Source organism: Lutra lutra, chromosome 5 (assembly GCF_902655055.1).
Source record: "Lutra lutra chromosome 5, mLutLut1.2, whole genome shotgun sequence".
Taxonomy (NCBI): domain Eukaryota; kingdom Metazoa; phylum Chordata; class Mammalia; order Carnivora; family Mustelidae; genus Lutra; species Lutra lutra.
The window spans coordinates 8,192,687-8,206,919 of NC_062282.1; the positions used below are offsets into that span (position 1 = coordinate 8,192,687).

General features: G+C 40.0%; 1 protein-coding gene across 4 annotated transcripts in view; it reads left to right on the forward strand.

Annotated features, from left to right (window-relative positions):
* Nucleotides 1–14,233, forward strand: part of MARCHF6 (membrane associated ring-CH-type finger 6) — an 80,490-nt gene that overhangs the window by 50,341 nt on the left and 15,916 nt on the right. For 3 of the 4 annotated variants that reach the window (XM_047731614.1, XM_047731612.1, XM_047731610.1), the window contains exons 12-21: nucleotides 194–274; nucleotides 521–589; nucleotides 670–744; nucleotides 2,223–2,357; nucleotides 3,566–3,685; nucleotides 4,444–4,544; nucleotides 7,446–7,583; nucleotides 8,593–8,797; nucleotides 10,592–10,661; nucleotides 13,591–13,787. In XM_047731614.1, coding sequence (XP_047587570.1) covers nucleotides 194–274; nucleotides 521–589; nucleotides 670–744; nucleotides 2,223–2,357; nucleotides 3,566–3,685; nucleotides 4,444–4,544; nucleotides 7,446–7,583; nucleotides 8,593–8,797; nucleotides 10,592–10,661; nucleotides 13,591–13,787 — 1,191 coding nt within the window. The remainder of the gene's footprint in view (nucleotides 1–193; nucleotides 275–520; nucleotides 590–669; nucleotides 745–2,222; nucleotides 2,358–3,565; nucleotides 3,686–4,443; nucleotides 4,545–7,445; nucleotides 7,584–8,592; nucleotides 8,798–10,591; nucleotides 10,662–13,590; nucleotides 13,788–14,233) is intronic. The other variant, XM_047731611.1, reaches the window with a different exon arrangement.

The following is a 14,233-nucleotide window of genomic DNA, read 5'->3' on the forward strand; positions in this document are numbered from 1 at the left end:
GTTTTGCCTGCTTGAGTAGATTGCTAACAGTGGGAGAATCTGGTTTGCAGAGATGTCATTCAAAGGGACTTCATAGTTGTCTAGTTGTAAGTTGCTGGGACAGTTCACTTTGAGTCTGCTCGGATTGTTTAATACATTAAGCTGGGAGGGAGGCTGTATGGTAAAATTAAATTCTATTTATTTTTATTTCTAGGTCCAAGCATCTCATTTTGAAGGTCTAATCACAACCATTGTTGGGTATATACTTTTAGCAATAACACTGATAATTTGCCACGTATCCTTTAATGAACTAATAACATGGATGTTTGGTGGTATTATTATTCACACCAAAGAGTTGTTCCCGATAGGGACAAAACTGTTTCTCTTCTGTCCTCTCAGTGAAAGTCGTAGCTATTTGTAGTGAGGATGAGGGCAGATGAAGTATGAAATTAATTCTGTCAGATAATATGTGTTGCCTAAATAAGTACCTGTTTCTTTGTACCTTTAAATGCTCGATTTTTTCCTTGACTAGATGCTATAGGGCTTGGCAACTCTTGTTAAATTTCATAGGTCCCGTCGTTTGCTGGGAGTCTGCTATATTGTTGTTAAGGTAATTCCTGTTAGAAGTTAAAACTGGAAATGATTTCTCCCCATTTGGATGGTATTTGACGGTTTTTGTTTTTACTTAAGGTTTCTTTGTTAGTGGTGGTAGAGATTGGAGTGTTCCCTCTCATTTGTGGCTGGTGGCTGGATATCTGTTCCCTGGTAAGTTTATTTTTCGTTAAGATATAGTCAAATAATGTAAAGGTGTCGAAAAGGGAGGTCCTTAGAATGAATTTCTTTTAAAGGAAACTCTGTATGAAAATAATTTGCTTTGTTTCCCCCCTGAGAATGGATCATTGTGAAGTCTTAATGTTACTAATTTTTTTTTTTTAAGATTTTATTTATTTATTTGACAGACAGAGATCACAAGTAGGCAGAGAGGCAGGCAGAGAGAGAGGGAGAAGCAGGCTCCCCGCTGAGCAGAGAGCCCGATGTGGGGCTCGATCCCAGGACCCCGAGATCATGACCTGAGCTGAAGGCAGAGGCTTAAAACACTGAGCCACCCAGGCGCCCCATTAATGTTACTAATTTTTGAGTACCTGATATTTTTTGAGGCTTTGTGAAAATTTTTGATGTTAGAATATTTTGACTAGAACCTCTAGTAACCAGTGAAAATTTTCTTACTCATTTTACTCTTCTTAATTTTACAGTAATTTCAAGACATTATACACATAAGGAGAACAATCTGATAAGAACAGTCTTTGTAATAATAAGTAAATTCAACTCTAACCATTTCTTTTACTAAGATGATCAGTCCTGATTATAATTTTTAGTTGCTGTCAGTGGTAATCAGGTTTTGACTTTTCAAAAATATTTTGTATGTAGAAAAGCTGCCTTTGGTTCTGAGATAACATTTTCACCTGTACCTTACTATTAAAACTTGTCGGGGGGGGGGTGCCTGGATGGTGCTGTCTTTTACGCATCTGACTCTTGGTTTTGGCTCAGGTCTGGATCTCAGGGTCTAGAGATCAAACCCAGTGTGGGGCTCCATGCTCAGTGAGGAGACTGCGTTAAGATTCTCTCTCTCGCTTTGTCCTTCCCTCCTGTGCTCTCTCTTTCTCTGTCTTTAAAAGAAAAAGAAAAAATTTTGTCATGAATATAGACGTGTAACCATGGAAAGAAGATACTTTTTTTTCCCTAAGATATGTTTGTTTATTAGAGTACACACAGCAGGGAGGGGCTGAAGGAGAGGGAGAGAGAAACCCAAGCAGACTTGGTGACAAGTGCGAAGTGCAACGTGGAGCCCAGTGCGGGCTTGATCTCATGATCCTGAGATCCGACCTGAGCCAAAACTAAGAGTCAGATGCCCAACCAACTGTGCCACTCAGGCACACTTGAAAGAAGTTATTGTTAACCAAAAATGGTTCTTCACAGTAGCAGCAGTATTCAAGTTCTTATTTACCAATTGCTTCATCAGTCTTCTTATAGTTAAAATGTCAAATTGTCATTATACATTTTTGACATAGTATCCAGCCTTACTTATATTTCTTTGACACCATGAAATGGCATTGAAAGAACTGGAGTCCTAGAACATCATAACCCACGCACATGGTGATTTATTCACTTCCTGGAAGATGGAGATGTTAATTTGGCAAATGTGAGCGGTACACATCTCTCTCACCTGTTCTGTCTTGATTTAGGAAATGTTTGATGCTACTCTGAAAGATCGAGAACTGAGCTTTCAGTCAGCTCCAGGTACTACCATGTTTCTGCATTGGCTAGTGGGAATGGTGTATGTGTTCTACTTTGCCTCCTTCATCCTGTTGCTGAGAGAGGTAAGTTCTGCAGGGAAATGCCAACACTGTAAAGTTATGGAAAGTACTTTTGTTTTAACTGCAAGTCGTACATCAGAGGCTAATGATGATTTCCTGACTAATTTTCTCTGTTATTTTAGTCTAAGAGATAGATAGTTTGATAGATGAGTCTGGCTTTTTAAGATTTTATTTATTTGTTTGACAGAGAGAGACATAGTGAGAGGGGGAACACAAGCAGAGGGAGTGGGAGAGGGAGAAGCAGACTTCCCACTGAGCAGGGAGCCCGATCCCGGACTTGATCCTAGGACTCTGGGGTCATGACTCGAGCTGAAGGCAGACACTTAATGACTAAGCCACCCAGGCGCCCTGAGTTTGACTTTATTTCTTTAACTTCTTTTTAGTTATTTGTCTCAAAAATGGACGTTTTAATATTTCTGTATATAATTAGTTACGGTTTGAAAGATGAGTAGATTAAGGGAAAAAACTAAAAGTACTTGCTTTACTTGATAGTTATTGTGACCATCCTCGCATATAAGTTCTTGGAATTTTATGTGATGTGAGTCTGTCTTGGACTCCATTTAAGGAAATACAGTACTGGAAATACCCAAAGCGGGGAATATGGTTTTGCAGGATCAAAACGCAAAATACGTAGTCAGACACCTTAAGCATGGAATTACAGTGAGGGGCCTTTATGATTCCAGTTCGCTTGCCTGATGGGTACCAGTTCTCATCCTGTTTTTAGAATATAGTCCTTACTGAGGTGCCTGGGTGGCTCAGTGGGTTAAAGCCTCGGCCTTTGGCTCAGGTCATGATCTCCGGGTCCTGAGATCGAGTCGGCGTCTGGCTCTCTGCTCAGCAGGGAGCCTGCTTCCCCAACCCCTCTCTCTCTGCCTGCCTCTCTGCCTACTTGTGATCTCTATCAAATAAATAAATCAAATCTTAAAAAAAAAAAACTACTCACCTCAGAGACTTAGATTTCTTGACAAATTGCACTTACTAAATTTTTTTCATTGAATGATTAAAAGCACCAAAGACCTCAAACACAAGATGGTTTCTGTACATGTTCTGATTTAGGAACTTGTTTTCATAGGAAAACCCTGTGAATTTCCTGGGGCCCATTTTATTAAGAAGCTAAAATTTTAAGAATCTATTTTTATGTTAATATAATTTAGCTCATATTACAGAGTCTGAAGATACTGGTATTTATAGCATTTAAAATACATTTGCAGGTACTTCGACCTGGTGTCTTATGGTTTCTAAGGAATTTGAATGATCCAGATTTTAATCCAGTACAAGAAATGATCCATTTGCCCATTTATAGGCATCTCCGAAGATTTATTTTGTCAGTGGTAAGCATACCTTTTTATTGTTTTTTAAGTAAAGTGTGCTACCCTTTTTTTTGTTGGGGGTGTTTTGGTCAGGGACTGGTAAAGTAGATCTATTGAATAAATTTATGTTTATCAAAGCTTGTAGAGCTTTGTTGTCAAATAGTTGTTTTATTTGTTATTTTGATAAGTAAATAAAATGTTTACTAAGACAAAAATGTCCTCCAGTTCTTAAGTAGTGTAATTGCCAAATTATGGGTTTTAGAATTCCATTTCATTTGCATTGGAGAAGTGGAGATTTGTTAATAGCTTTTACATTAAACTCTTTAACAGAACTATGTCAAAGCTTATTCCCTGCCTGGAAGAAAAAATTACCTAGTTAAAACTAAGTTTTTCCAAAATAAAATTTAAAAAGCAAGCTTATGCCCTTTGGAAAATTTGTAGCCATTAATATGGGTCACATCTTACAATACTTACAGGTGATTTAAGTTGCAGACAGTTCTGGTGCTTCGTTATAAGTTTCTGACTCTCTCCTCACATACCATGCAGTGATTATCCTTTGTGGCTCCTGTTTGAGCCCTGGTGTTCTAGAGAGGGAGGAGCAGCCTCCTTAGGAATGCATTCTGTCCTCACAGTGACCCAAGTTTAGTGTGTGGAGTGAGAACACTCTGGACCCTGGGTGGGTGTAGACTTGGATTGTGTGTTGGTTGGGTATGTTCAGAGTCTGCTTATCTCTCGTGGGAGTGATTTATAGTGCCGTCATGTCTTTTGTCTTACTGCAGATTGTCTTTGGCTCCATTGTCCTTCTGATGCTTTGGCTTCCTATACGTATAATTAAGAGTCTGCTGCCCAGTTTTCTTCCATACAATGTCATGCTTTACAGGTGAGTTTTTGAAATTTGGAAGCTTTACTAAGTTAGTTCCCTTGATACCCGTTCATTTCTTAACAGATACTGGAAATCATTTGATAGTTGCATTTTGCCATTTTAGATTATATAAGCATTAGTTTAACATTTACATTTTCCAAAGGAAGACTTACTTTTCTGCAAATGAAGTGCGCATTTGTTCATCATTGAAATGTTTACCATACTTAACGAGAGCACGTTAGCCACAAACATCTTTATATGAAAAGCACATCATATACACCATAATTGTGTATTTAACTATAGATTAAAAATAAGTCATAAGGCTTACAGATGTAAAATCTTTTTGATTTAAAAGTTTAAGTCACCTAGAAACCTATGTTCTACCACTTCTCCTTTATTCCTTTTTTTAGTGACTTGCATTATCTTTTCAGTTACCTGAACAGAAATCTGCTGGGAAATTGGGTTTCTTCCTCAGATTTCTTTTCTTTTTTCAAGATTTTATTTATTTGAGAGACAGAGAACACAAGCAGGGGGAGCAGCAGGGGGAGAAGGAAAAGTGGGGCTTAATCCTAAGACCCTGGGATCATGATCTGACTGAAGGCAGATGCTTAACCAACTGAGCACCCAGGCACCCCAGTTTCTTCCTCAGATTTGTTTCTCATTGGGCTTTAAATATTTTAAATCTCGTTTTTTAAAAAAGATGTATTTATTTTCGAGAGAGAGCAAGCGTGCTAGTGAGGGACCGGGCAGAGGAAGAGGGGGAGAGAGAACCTCAAGCACACTCCCTGCTAAGCGTGGAGTCCCACACGGGCTTGGCCCCAGGACCCTGAGATCGTGACCTGAGCTGAAGTCAGAAGTCAGACACTTAACCCAACTGTGCCACCCAAGCATCCCAAGTCTCATTTTTAAAGCTCTCTTATCTAATCCAACTTGGTATGCCACTTACTTCCTTAGTTTAGGCCTTCCTCTTTTTCTCCTTTTATAACCCATCCTTAACACCCTACCTTTTCCTCCGTAATCTCCGTGATAATGTCTGGGTCATTTAGAGAGACCTGCAAGCCTTGGTGTAATCTCACAATGACTTTCCAGCGTCTGGTCAGCATTGTCTAACTTGAACTCTGGTCTCCAGCCATACTCCCTTCCATTAAGTCTCCCTAAAAAACAATAGCTAAAATACTTAGCTATTTCTTATTTTTCCCTTTCTGTTTGGAGTAACCTTCCTCATGTTTGCCTGGCAAGCTTTTGTTATCTTTCCTCAAAATCCAAATTAAGGTTTTATTCTCTGAGTTTTTCCCTGAAGTATATCATCACTCCCTCCTTATGTACTTGGATCTGGTCATGGAACCAGGGAAGCACAGGTTTTGGCTTTAGGTATTCTTAAAATAGACCCCTTTTGGTAGTCAGTTATACCTAGAAGTTTAGCAAAGTTTTTGAACTACATAGTGGTTTTTACTCTATTCTTCCATTAAAAATAATTGAGGACCTATGATATGCCTGGTACTTTTCTGTGTACTAGGTATATAACAGTGAACAAAACAGAATCAAGAAGATTCCATTCTTGTGGAGCTTATGTGATGGGGAGACAGCCATAAAAATAGATAAAAGATAGTGAGGTATATCAGGGGTCATAAATAATGTGGGGGAAAAATGAAGCAGACAAAGGGAATAGAGAGAATGGTCAGAATGGGGTTATAATTTAGAAGTAATTGATGACCTGAAGAGGGGACAGTTGAGGAAGCTGTGAAGGAGGTGATAAGGGAGTGAGCCATGTAGTTTCCTGGAGGTAGATTGTCCTTGCAGGGGGTTGGGCAAGTGCAGCGACATTGAGGTCTGTCGGAGGAGCAGCAGGAAGGCCATTTTGGCCGGAGTAGAAGAAGGAAAGCATGGTAGTTGGCTGTGAGGTCAGAAAGGTCATGGAAAGTCAGATCCTAGAGAGGCTCATAAGCCGGTGTAAGCACTTTGGCTTTAACTTGAGTGATTTAGGGAGTTCTTGGAAAGGTTGGTATAGAAGAGTGATCTGATGTATGTTACCAAGTGTCACCGTGGCTGCTCTGATGAGAAGGGACTGGCTCAGGGTGGCCAGGGCAGGAGCAGGAAGCCTGCATCGATCCTGGTGAGAGGTAAGGGTAGTTGAGGTGAAGGAAGTAGCAGTGGGGGTCATGAGAAGTGAGATTTAGGGTAGTCTTAGGGTCCACTCAACAGGACTCTGGCTGTTCGAGTGTGGAGTGAAAAAAAGGCAGTCAGGGATCCACGTTTCTGTCCTGAGCACCTGGAAAGATGGAGTTGCCATTTACTGAGGTGCAGAAGGCTGTCGGGGAGCAGGATTAAAAGAAAAGAGGGGAAATTTGCTAATGATCAATTTAAGATGTCTCAAGTCTGTAGGAGACTGAGTTGGCGCTTTGGATATGAAGTTGGGAGTTAGGAAAGATGTCTGAGTGGTACGTAGATGTTGACGGAAATGTGGTATTTTAAGCCACAGGAGTTTGTATTTGTCCAGAGAGCATGCGTAGATGAGAGGAGAGAGGACAGAACCTGGGGCCCTCCGTTGTCTCCAGCCCAGGGAGCTGAAGGGCTGCTAACAGATCTAGAAAGGCATCTAGTGAGAAAGTGTTCTGAGGGGCATGGAGTGACCAACTGTGCGACATGCCCTTTGCAGTACCGCAGGTGAGGTGGGCACGAGACGGATCACCAGACTTAACAACACCAGGGTCGTTGGTGACCCTTGTGGGGAACAGTTTTGAGGATTCGGAGGGGGAAGCTTTGCTGGCTTCAAGGGAGAGTCGGGGAGAGTTAATAACGGGTGAGTTTGTAAGGCGATCTTGAAGGAGTTTTGCCCCCAGATGTTTAACATTGATACAGTTAGTTATAATGGGAAAATAGATTCACAGTGTAAATTACAACTGTTTGTAATTGTCTTAGTGATGCTCCAGTGAGTGAACTGTCCCTTGAGCTACTTCTGCTTCAGGTGGTCTTGCCAGCGCTGCTCGAACAGGGACACACGCGGCAGTGGCTGAAGGGGCTTGTGCGAGCGTGGACCGTTACCGCTGGATACTTGCTGTAAGTAGGCCAGTGGTAGCCCTTCTGACGGAGTGTGTTCCATGCCCCACTCCGGAAATAGTAGTTTTAAGAAGAGACCATTGGTGGTATCTGCAGGTTGTATATAATACTTCTTTTAATTAATTCTCAATTTTTCTTATTTTTCTAATTATTGTCTGTTCTTTTATGGAGAATGTGTGCATGTTTTTACCCTCTTACAGAGGTTTGGTTCTGGCCCAGGTTCTTTGATTTCATTACACAGGGTGTAAGTAAACATTTTTTTCAGTGCATTAAAAGCAAACCAACTTAATCCTGGTTTTTAATTTTACTTTAAGATTTTATTTATTTAAAAGAGAGCGGTGGCGGGGGGCCGGTGAAGGAGGGGGAGAAGCAGACTCTCTGCCAAGCAGGGAGTCCCAACAGGGGCTGCATCCCAGGGCCCCCGGGATCATGACCTGAGCTAAAGGCAGATGCTTAACTAACTGAGCCACCCAGGTGCCCCATCCCTGATTATTTTAGAAGCCTTACCCTGGCAGGAGGTTTCTCGGGCATTCAGTCAACATGTTGCCTTTATTTTTTTCAAGTTTCCATGTACATACTTATTTTTAAAGTTGAATCTTTGTAATTTAAATGTTTCTTTCATAAAATTTGTGGCATTCTGCAGAGACCTTACTGTGAAATGTGCATCTGGTTGTATTGGATTAAGCAGGTGCCCTTCTTTGCCTGCCCCAAGCTGTTTCCTCTGCCCCTACATGTTTGCCATGACTGACGTGCGCTCTGGAGGTTGTAGCTGAGCTGACGCCGCAGCGGACGCAGTAGTTCAGCTGAATTCTGGGGAATTGTGGACATTAACATTTAATTAGGAAAGGTTTGCTTTAAAGCAGGTACCAACATTTAGACCACAATGGGGTATTTAATACTGCTGTGTACAGATACTACTTGTACATTTTCTGCTGTAAGTAATAATAAGAAAGTTAAGTCTCTTTCTGCTGTTTTATCCTGATCAAGTGAGAATGTACTTTTTACACAGGGATCTTCATTCCTATTTATTGGGAGACCAGGAAGAAAATGAGAACAGTGCAAATCAACAAGTTAACAATAATCAGCATGCTCGAAATAACAACGCTATTCCCGTGGTGGGCGAAGGCCTGCACGCAGCCCACCAAGCCATACTCCAGCAGGGAGGGCCTGTTGGCTTTCAGCCTTATCGCCGGCCTTTAAATTTTCCACTCAGGGTAGGTACTGTAAGAGTTAAGCAGAAGTCAAGTTTTTTCAAATTCCCTTTGAGAAATTGGTGCTGTTATTAGTGCTGTTAGCATGTAGTCCTCTATATAGACATATCTTACAGTCTCCTGACAAGAACCCTTAGTCCTCCCATTAGCAGGAGAATATATGTAAATGTCAGAGAACTTCATCAGATTTTGGAGATGGATCATAGGGGTTGAGATTCTGTGTGCTTTTGCTCCCTGTTTGAAAGTAGCAGTGTTGAAGACCCTAGTGAAAATAAGAAATTAACGTTACTGATCTATGTCAGCTCTGTGTCTGGAGCTGGAATGGGCAGTCTAATGTTTTTTCCATTTACTGTCCATCCACTACTGCAAGGGAATAGTCATCTCATGTTTACATCTGATGTAACTGAAGACAAGACTGGTTAACGAAGCAACTGCCCCCAGACTCCCACCAAAACTGTTCCTGACAAGGATCGTGGTGGGGGCTTTTGTGTGGTTAAATTTGATCGTTAGGTCCTGGCCCTCACGTCACTTGCGATATGGCAACTTGTTGCATAGTTAGTCCTTACTCCGCAGGATGCTTTCTCCGGGGGGGTCCAGGAATCTTTGTGGAGGAGGTGATGCTTTTAAGTTTCTAAAGTTAGGCCAGACGGAGAATAAAATGGAAAAATGGCAGGGCACTCCAGGCTTATGCCAAACCAAGAGGCAGGCTGGTAGGTTTGGGAATTAAGTGTATCTAGAGGGTTGGGTGTGTGCAGGTGAGCACGGGAGATGGGAGGAGTCCTGGGAGATCAGGCTCTTACATGGGCAGAGGGTACTTCCTGGCCCAGGTCAGAGGGAATTGATAGGAGGTTTCTCAAGCAGGGAAAGCCAACAGCCTTAAAGGCTCCCCTCAGAGTGTGACTGTAGGTCCTTCTCCGTCTTCCCCCTAGAGCTCTGCCCTCTGGGCAGGGGAAGTGGGGGGGCTGGTAAGGTAGAAGGCGAGCAGCAGTTGCTCCTTTTCTGCCCTTTCCTCTTAGTGTGCTCCCTTTCTGCTGCTTTCCTCTTAGTGTGCTCCCTTTTATCTGCACTTCTCAGTACAGGAAGCACCAGCTACATGTGGCTGTTTATGTTTAAACTTAATTAAAAGTGAATACAACTGGCAAGGATGTGGTATGGTGATGTGTTAATTACTTTAATGGTGGGAATCCCTTTATAAGGTGTACTTGTAGTAAATCCTATTGCACACTTTAAATATAATTTTGTGAGTTATAACTCAATAAAGTTAAAAAAAAGGGAAAAAAAAGTACTTTTCTAGTAGGATTATACACCAAATAAATACAGTGTAGAAATTTCCTGACTCGTTCCCACTGACCCTGTGTCAGGTGCTCAGTGGCCACTTGTGCCGGGGGCTGCTGTGTCGGGCAGCGCAGATCCCGTCGGCACAGAAAGTTGTAATTGGACAGCATTTTCCTTTCATGAAAACTTGTTTTTGAGAATTTGATTAAAAAGTGAATGTTTTTAGTTTTAATTAATAGGTAAAATTAAAGATGGTTTTATTTTTATGCATTCTGATTAAAAAACATATCTACTTGTTACTTGCTGATGTATCAGATTATATTAAAATAGACACTTCTCTTGGCTGAAGTTATAGGTAATTTTACCTAAAATAAAAATTCCCTTTTATGTGAAATGGAAGAAAACCTAGAAATACGGGCAATTTCTTTCTGTTGGGGGAATTGTGCTGATTTTTTGAGGGGTGTCATGAAATACGTTGAGCACATATGAACCATTTATGTAGTCATATGTTTTGCCTTGCAGATTTTTTTGTTGATTGTCTTCATGTGTATAACCTTACTGATTGCCAGCCTCATCTGCCTTACTCTGCCAGGTACGAGCTAATGATGTCAGATGCTTTGTATCTCTTTCATTGAGTATAAACTTGAAATAGTTTGCCCTTTAATTTTGACTGAATATGGAATATGATCTTTCTAGGGTTCTCCCTCTCCTTGGAATCATTTGTATTGGAACAGAGGGGAGAATAATATCAAGACAAAATTACTGATTCATTTTTAGAAGTAAAGTACGTGTGGTGACTCAGTTTTTTTGGAGATAGTCTCTCTATAGTATGGGTTTTCAAAAAGTTACCTGTGTGACTTTAATAATTTTTTCAAGCCAGTCTTTTGATGTTAATTATGTTTGCCCTCATTGTATCTTTCCGGTCTACTCTGTGGTGTTACTAGATACTTTATGAAGCCATACTGTTTCCCTTTATCATCTGGTATTCACAAATAATAATCTTTAAGTTTCAGCTAGACACCGTTTCCTTCTCTAACAGGTAAGACACTGTGGGTGAATATAATAGTTTATCATGTTCTGCAAAGGGCACAGGTAAATGGGGTTGAGTCTAAAGCCAGTGACAAAGTCTCAGGAACGGCTTGTCACCCCCACCCTCCCAATTAGTGTGCATAGTAAGCCAGAACATTTTAAATCATCCTGATACATGTTAGCTGCTTAAATAATCATTAAGTGGAAGATACTTTTCATATCTTACAAGCACATAAATGTATACTGAGTTGTTATCTTGATTATCGCACTACCTCTACACTTTTATAAATTAAATTTGTATTAAATACTTGAGTTTTCCCATGAGGGCTAATAAGGTTAGGAAAGAGCAAGTAGGAAATACAGTTTCAAGTGAGGTTTCTAAAAATAATGAGAATATTCTCTAATCTGTAGGAATTGTGATTTAACTTAAAGTGGTGGCAAAAAATAAATTTTTTTACATGTTTCTGAATAAAGACTTTAATCTTTAGACCTGTACTACTAAGAGCTCACTGTTCCCCGTAATCACTGCTCTTGGGATGACAAAGTGTGATTAATGGTTAGGTGCAGTGTAGTAAACATACTGCTCAGAAAACTTCGTTTTTGAATTTTGGACTGCTTTTATTTGTGGTTTTTATGTTCCATGTTCATGTTTTTATCAGAAATATTAAGAAAAATTTAAAAGAAGAGGGCGCCTGGGTGGCTCAGTGGGTTAAGCTGCAGCCTTTGGCTCAGGTCATGATCTCAGGGTCCTGGGATCAAGTCTTGCATCGGGCTCTCTGCTCGGCAGGGAGCCTACTTCCCTCTCTCTCTGTCTGCCTGCCTCTCTGTCTCCTTGTGATGTCTCTCTGTCAAATAAATAAAGGAAATCTTTAAAAGAAAAAATAAAAAGAAAGAGAAATTTAAAAGAAGAAAACATAGTAGTACCTGAATTTGGCAGTGTAAGTACAACCCAGTCCCACCATCTAATGGGAAGAACAGAGTCATATTTAATCCTAGAAATGTTTGGTGTCAAAGTATGCATTTAAGGTAGCAAGGAGGCTGTTTTCCCCCATAGTTTACTTTTCTGATGATATTACTATAAATAAAAACCATAACCCTGTTCTCTCAAAAACACTTTATTAGAAGTATGTGAAATTATGTCTGTCTATGCAGCAGTCTATCCTAATCTATCCATCCATGTGTTTATTTCACATAACATTTATGTGTATTTGTCTTTAAAAATAACTATCTTCACACCCAAACCCTTTTGTGAGGTTGCAAAGAAGTCTGGTTACCAGCATGGCAACTTGTAAGACTTGACTATTGAGCTGGTTTGATTCACTTGGAGGCAGTATGGTGCAGTTTGGTTCATTGGTCAAGAGCGTGAGCTTTGTCACATAGGCATGAGTGTTCAAATCCAGCCTTCATTCTCATGTGACCTTGGATAGTGGCTACTTGGGGGATTTGGGGAGGATTAATGGTATGATATATGGAAAATGCTCAGCATAGCCACTAGCGCCTTTTAGGTATTTGAAAATGATAAATAGTACTGTATTAAGAGGAAATCAGGCCGTAGAAAGATACACAGGACATTCGGACCTTGCTGTTCTTTCTAGCCTTATGGAGGAGTAACCCTGTGAAGAAAGTTACTTTACGAATGATCTTGCCTGAGGCAGATTTTTATCCGTACATTGTAGGGTTTATTTGTATTAACTTTATCTGAAGCTGTTCTTTAGACACTTCTCAAATCTGGTAGAAGTTTTGGCATATTTGGATCTTCTCTCTAAGAAAATTAATATGATGTTCTTTGATTATTGTGCTTTAAAATGTTATTATGCCCACTTATTAAAATAAGCTTAGTTTTGTCTTTTTTTTTTAAGATTTTATTATTTATTTGACAGACAGAGATCACAAGTAGGCAGAGAGGCAGGCAGGGAGAGAGGGGGAAGCAGGCTCCCTGCTGAGCAGAGAGTTTGATACAGGGCTCCATCTCAGGACCCTGGGATCATGACCCGAACTGAAGGCAAAGGCTTTAACCCCACTGAGCCACCCAGGCACCCCTAGTTTTCTGTGTTGATGAATGAGTTAATTGAAAGTTAATCTAAATTATTTGTAATGTTCCTAAATGATGAAAGTATTGACAGCAAAATAATAAATTCCCCACTTTTGTCATATTATGTGTATAATGATTTTATTTGGTGATAAAAACAGTAAGAACAACCTCCTCAGTCTTTGTCATTTTGAAAGAACAGGTGATTGGCATGGCCCCGTCAGAATAGATGTCACAGGAGAGCTTGTCCCCAGTGACTTCCTGTGCTTTGGTTGTGCCTTAATCAAGTAATTGCATTCTTTAGAGTTTGTGGGGGTTTTTCTTGTTTGTTTTTAATGAAGATATGTTATATCCAAATGTGATCTTTTTGTTAATGACATAAAATGATGGAAATAAATTGAAAATACTAAACATCAATATTATAGTTCTTTTTACATAGATCGCTGTATATCTCATTTATCAGCCTTTCTGTTTTCAGTATTTGCTGGCCGTTGGTTAATGTCATTTTGGACGGGGACTGCCAAAATTCATGAGCTCTACACAGCTGCTTGTGGTCTCTATGTTTGCTGGCTCACCATAAGGGCAGTGACGGTGCTGGTGGCATGGATGCCACAGGGACGCAGAGTGATCTTCCAGAAGGTTAAAGAGTGGTCCCTCATGGTAGGTTTTTCTAATAAAGAACTGATCATCTTTGACAGGACTAGTGGAAATTTTCTTTTTTTTAAATCTTTTCTTTAAATCTTTTCACTTTTGTTTTTTCATTATGCTGGTAGTGTCAAGAGAATTGATTTTTTTGAGTTAGAAGGAATATTCCTTTAAGACGATAGTAGCTTTCTGGTTAATTCTGAGAATCATGGTCAGATGTAGTCAGTGTCCAAAGAAAATCATCCTATTAAGTGATCCAGTTAGACCCGTAAGTAGTGCAATTAGCAAAGTTGTTTTGGAAATTTTTAAGGAATAAGATATTCTGTAGAATTTAAAATCAGTTTAAGTGGAAATTTCCCTTTAAGATTTTTTTTTCTAAAATTTGATTTTTTGATCTATTTGAATATGTAAAATCTTGACTTCAGGATTAAGTTTTGCATGTTTTTCATATAAATGGGATT